The sequence below is a fragment of the Limulus polyphemus genome, unplaced genomic scaffold (assembly GCF_000517525.1).
Source record: "Limulus polyphemus unplaced genomic scaffold, Limulus_polyphemus-2.1.2 Scaffold4126, whole genome shotgun sequence".
Taxonomy (NCBI): Eukaryota; Metazoa; Arthropoda; class Merostomata; order Xiphosura; family Limulidae; genus Limulus; species Limulus polyphemus.
In genome coordinates this window covers 81,332-87,709 of record NW_013669736.1, presented here as the reverse complement: position 1 = coordinate 87,709, position 6,378 = coordinate 81,332, and the positions used below count along the sequence as shown (strand labels likewise).

Here is a 6,378-nt window from a genome sequence, read left to right as displayed (position 1 = left end):
CATTGTAAACACTCGTACTTGTAAGTTGTAACTTTATTATTAGGCCTATACATACGATTGTTAACAACCAATTTATGGAGGTCATTAAATTCTAAGAACAGGTTCGCATGAACCGGTGCGAACCGGCTGAATCCCACCACTGCCTTTCACTCTGAACTTATTATAAGGTTTTTTAACTCTTAAAAAAAAGTCTGAAACCAATACCTAAGGAACTATACAAAAAATGCTGTGTTGAACATATATAAGAGGCCTAATACTAATGTTTTATGACAAGTAAAATTAATTAGTAACATCACATAACTGTATCCAAATACAAATATTTTCATCATTATTTCACCCATGAACAAGCAATATACCAAGTACCATCACATTGTATCCATCAGTGGATACAATAATCATTAGTTTGACGGGTGGCTGCAGCTTATGCCTCTAGAGTCTATACTTAACACTTTTTTTTTTATATACACGTCATTTAAAATTATGTTGGTAACATTGTTATTTTCTTCGGCTCAAAGATCCTGTGCAAGAAGACCGGTATGGTTAGGTATCAATTGTCGGTGGCTAAAATGCACATATACGAGATACGTAGGAAGAAATTCACTCACCAGAAATGAAGAAACCAAAGTGAATTGCTCTCTTCATAACAAAAGTATTTTCCAAATACAGAATTATAAATAGAATTCTGTTGGATAAGAACCCTCAAACATTTTCACACACACACACACACACACACACATGGTTATTCATTGAACATAGAATCCTGTATGAAAAGTCATCAAATTGATATTTGCTCTGTCCAGTCAGATTAAAATATTCACCATTGGTTAGCTTGTTTTTGCTGCTATACATGTTCTCCAAAAGATCAATTATATTTATTCTATTACAATTGGTTTAGGCTTTATCATTACACCTATTATGTGGCACAAGCTGGTTGCAAACTGCTTTCTGCTTAGATGACTTGTAGCACTGGATTCTAGCAGCAATCATGTTGCAAGTGGTTAGTTAAGTATGTTTCAAGCACATAAAAGATTTGGCATGACTGTTGTTCATTGATCTGATGATCAATTTTAAACACTTAGGACTTGTAAGTTTGGTTTACTTGAAGATCCACCATGTGCAGAATGTGAAGGAGGAGCAAAGCTTGGATCGCTTCTATCAGTTTTACTGTCAGATGAAGGAAAAGTCATTAGGTGCATGTCATTTGGAATAATAGTATTGTTTGTGGCATTTAATGAAAATGATACCATCTTCAACTGGAGTTTTTCTCTCCCTCAAAGATATCTTCATATATCTCCAATACATGGGCCTGATATGCACCTTCTCATTTTAGGTACTCTTCTCTCAAACTACAACACATATGTATTCTTTAACCATAACTGAATGATGTCTTGCTAACATTAATTTATTGTGACTTATAAAACACTCTGTAGTCAGTGTGGCAACTTTATTAGTTCTGTAACTACAAAAGTGACATAATTTCATTAAATAAATAATTTGTAGTGTGTAACCGTGAAATTGGCTATTCTAAGCAATATTCACTATCATTATGTGATAATAAAGATTTACATAAGATTTGTAAAAAATTGTTCTTTGGTAAAATTTTGTGTGTTGTACACTTGCATCATAAAATAAAAGGTTTAAACACTTCAAAATATGGTCCAAGCTGCATTTTGACAGTTTATCATAAACAATAGCTTTATGTTATCTTTAAACAATATCTTAATATTTAATCACATCCCATAATGATAAATAACATACTAAAGACAAGTTTTTATAGAGACGAAGAATTAAAACATAATTTAAAATAGGAAAAAATTACCTTACATGGAACAAAATTGCACAAATACAGCTATCAAGAAGTTTGTACATATGAAAAAAATAATTATATAATAGACAAGTTCATTTATGCAGGTGAAACAAAATCCATGGTCAGTATTTATTTTTATACTGTCAATTGTAAATAAAACTCCCATTTTTATAAACCCTTGTTCTTTCAAATATAGTTTTTTAGAATATTTTCTGGTTAAAATAATGACAAAACTTAACTGTTCTTTAATCTGTTGATCTCTTTTTTTTTTTCATCTTTTGGGATTATGTTTTGTAAGCAGCATGTTGTAGTTTCTACACTAAAACTTTAAAATATTAACTTGCTTATAACATAATAAATAGTGTTACAATTAATGCTGTTGAATAGCAAAACTTTCTAAGTATAATTCTATTATAATCTCTTCGTTTTTAAAGATCTGAGATTGAAGATCATTGGGAAATGAGACAACATCATAGAAGCTTAATAGAAGAAGAATTTCAGAATTTAGACAATGTTGATATTACCTCAGAAGACTTCCATTCTCTGCCCCCTGAAGTTCGACATGAGATTTTAATATCTTTGAAAGAAAGGAGAAGACAAGGGTGGAGCCGCCGTGAAGAATTGCCTAATGTAAGAACCGGTTAGAATGAAATTCATACAACAAATATTGTTTTAGATTTACATATGATACTGTAAGCATTATGTCAGTTCAGATTCTTGCCTTTTTATTTTGTTTGTAATGTCATTTATTAACCCTTTCAGAACCTGAAAAATGTCAGTAATATCTCTTGATTTTTTTTTTCCTTCTCACAGTGGAAATACTTTATAGTACCTAGTTTCTGCTTACAAAAATTAATTTTAATATTTCTAAAAAATTTTATTGTGATATGCTATTTTTGGAAAAATATTAACAATTCTATCTTTCATCTTAGAATTTAATTTTTTCAATTATTGATCAGATATTCATTGATATTATTCTTCTCAAGATCATTTTATATGTGATAAATGTGTAATTTGTTTTTAATAAGTAATATGTTCTTTATTTGTGTGTATTATTTTGAATGTGATAATCTCAACAAAATATTCAATAAAAAAAGGACTTGTGTGATCCAAATATTTTGCCATTGCTTACTGTTACTTATCTAATGTTTTCTCATAGATTCTGTAGTTTTCAAATGGATATAATTTAACTCAAAAACATTATCAGAAATGAAAAGATTGTCAAAGTAAATTATAAAAAAAATTCCCAGATCCATGACTTGTTCCTAAGTGCTTTGCATTAAGATCCTTTGTTCAATTCTGTGGGACCTCCTGTTAGCTAACATGTCAGCGAACTACAAATTACTGCTACAACCACTTTATTTATTCTATATTAACAAAGATAGATTAGAATACTTTCCTTATAAATATTGTTAGCTGTTAGCTCTCACTATTTTCAAAGCTGAGCTTCATTGTAATTGTTCAAACCACATGCCTTATAATCATGAAGGGATGGTGATGAAAGAATGTAGTAATAAAACCATTGAAGGAAAGTGATTTGAAGAACAAGACATGGATCATTATATTTCCAAGGGATGATAGTTTCTTAGTAAATTTAAATCTATATTTCACATCAACATTTTCGTTATTTGATTATTATTTCAAAGTGTTCTAAATTTAAATACACTTATCTTTGTAAAATATGTTGCTAAATTTTGAATAATTACACATTTATACATTTATGGTAAATTTGTGTTTAATACATGCATTGCTTTAAACAGAAAATAAAGATTCTCAAAAGAAACAAAATGACATGGTATTATACTATTTCCCTTTATCTTATGTCTTCCTCCCTTCTTTCCCTATAAACAAAGGTTTGTCATTTTTTTATGATCATAACCAGGCTTGTCATGTGAGAATGACATGTATGTGAAGTGCTCTCAGTTGCTGTACCTCAAGTGTCTATTGATCAGTACTTTGGTAGTCTCTTGGTTCTCTTCATCCTTACTTGACTCTCAAATGTTTCTTATATTTCCTTAATGTTTCTTTTCTTTACACTGAGTTCTTGGTTCTGTGTCAAATTTTCTTAGCCTAATTGGATTTTTGTACTGTGAGTTTTCATTTGCTCTTTGTACTAACACTATTGCACTTTATAATTTTCTTTATTTCATTAATCCTACAATCATTCAGTTTAATATCAGTTCTGATTCCAAGGTTCCCCAGCCTTTAGACTTTGTTAGGTTTCTTTATATCTTAATATTTTCAAGACCAGAAAACATCTTTCAGATGGCAAGTGCACAACTGCATACAAATTTGAAATTTTAAGTAAATATAATAATTCTAACATTTTCAACAATTTCTTAAGATATATTTCAAAGTCCATATATTGTCCTTTTGTAACATAATGTAATTTGCAAAGAAAAATTAAAAAAACAGATCCAAGCAATTCTGCCTACAAACAACACATTTATAGATATATATATAATTTTTCTAACCATCCAAAAGTACAAATTTAAATTGTTAAGAAACAATCATCCCTTAAAAATAGAATTATTCATGTTTTTGTTTCTCACATGATTTTCTTTCTGCTTCTCTTACTACAATCTTCTGTTCACACCCCTTTGTTAACTCACAGCATGTGATCTGAACAGCTAATGAACCTAAGCTTTAAAAATATTTACAGACAGAGTTCAAATGCAATTGAATAGAACAGATCATAAACTATTCACATCATTATAGAGTGAATAAAGTGGTATGAGAAGTAAATTATTGTTTTATGACAAATCATAGCTCATGCTGAGAATATCTAATGGAAATTATACTTGTTTGAAAGCTGCAGAAATTTTCTTTTATGAAAAGACATCAGATAAGCTTAGTTAGGTTTAGCTAGTATGGTAAGTGATGGCAAAATATTCCATTTACTCAAATCCTTCTCTGTTGAATATTATAGTTAAGTTTATCAAATCAAATCACACATCCTCGGTGACTGATAAATCTTTGTCAGCTTTTTTGCTGTGTTTTTTACAATTCATAGCTGGAGATAGTGACCACTGTAGTTGGTAAAATAAAGTACCAAAAGAAATATGATAATGAAAAACAATCAAGTTGCATTGGACTGGATACTTAAAATGGAAATTTCTGATCAAAAGTAGAAAAACTGAAATTCTAAGATGAAAGGAATTATTTTAAATAGTTTTCTCAAAACAGTGTTTCGTAACAAGATTTTGGAAACTTTACAATTTAAAAAAATTATAGAAAACTAAATAAAATTATATGGTTATTTTAAAGTCAAAACTAAATACTATTTAGTAAGTTTCTACTAAGTTTCATACAGTTTGGTGAAATATTTTCTCTGTGAGATAAAAAAAAATGGCAAGTGTCACTGACACTTCTCTAGTCTTGAAAGGGTTGATAAGAAAGCCCTTTTCTCCACTAGGATTACATCTTCAGGATTATCTCAGAGTTTCATTGTTTTTAAGCTGAAATATCCAATTTGTTACTGAACATAGCTTGGAAAATTATATGTTTAGGGGCAAGAATGGGCTTGAGTGTAGGTTAAGCAACCGGTTCCAAGCACTTGCTAGTAATGAGGGGGAGCAGGTAGGGGAACAGATGGGATAACAAGGGTTGATAGTGTAAAGGATAGGGAAGTTATAGTTGTAGGTGACTAGCTAGGCATGTAGATAGAGTAGTATGTGGAGTAAATAATATGCTTATGCTATCCAGGAGCAGGGGTACAGGATATAACTGATAGAACCAGAGAGATAGTTAAGGATGCTAGTAGCCATGCAATTTTTGTGGTACATGTTGGGGATAATGATGTAAGGAAAGATGAATCCGAGGAGCTTATTGATAAGTATATAACATTGATGAGGGCATTTAAGGAGAGGGGCTATAGGTTGATTTTGTCAGGGATATTGCCAAGAATAAATTGTGGGGATGAGATACTAAATAGGTCACTAAGATTGAATGCCAGGCTTAGATCAATGAGCAAATAGATTGGTTGGATTTGTGGGATAATTTTAGTGGGAAAGTTAATCTTTTTGGAATAGATGGCTTTCACTTAAACAAAGTAGGGGCTAGCATGTTAACAAGGGCTATTAACTTAGCTGTAGTGGTTGATTGAAACTAGGGCTAGACAGAGGTGAGGGCTATGATATTAGTAAAATAGGAAATATAATTGACAGGAAAACATGTACAACAGGCATAAAACATGAACGTATTTTAAAATTTATGATTAATTGTTACTATTGTTATGTTAGGAGTATTAGAAATAAAATTTATGAGTTCAAACAAAACAGAATTTTGATATTATGGGTATCACTGAGACTTGGTTGGATTTGAACAATTTTGATGAGAGAATTTTTTTTGAAATACCAGGCTACAGATTATTTACTAGAGATGGAGTATTGAAAAAGAGAGGAGGAATAGCTTTATATGTGAGGAGTGAATTGCATCCTGTTGACTTAGAGCATATTAAAGAAAATAACCCAGAGTTTGAGTCAGTATGGGTTAGTGTTAGTGGATATAAAGGGAAAAATATTATAAGTGGGAGTTTTTATAGACCACCATGTCAGAATGTCTGTGGTTGA

General features: G+C 30.6%; 1 protein-coding gene across 3 annotated transcripts in view; it reads left to right on the top strand.

The window, feature by feature from the left end:
* Nucleotides 1–6,378, top strand: part of LOC106470630 (DNA repair protein complementing XP-G cells homolog) — a 33,402-nt gene that overhangs the window by 10,323 nt on the left and 16,701 nt on the right. For all 3 annotated transcript variants that reach the window (XM_013931194.2, XM_022399258.1, XM_022399259.1), the window contains one exon: nt 2,242–2,437. In XM_013931194.2, the coding sequence (XP_013786648.1) occupies nt 2,242–2,437 (196 nt within the window). The remainder of the gene's footprint in view (nt 1–2,241; nt 2,438–6,378) is intronic.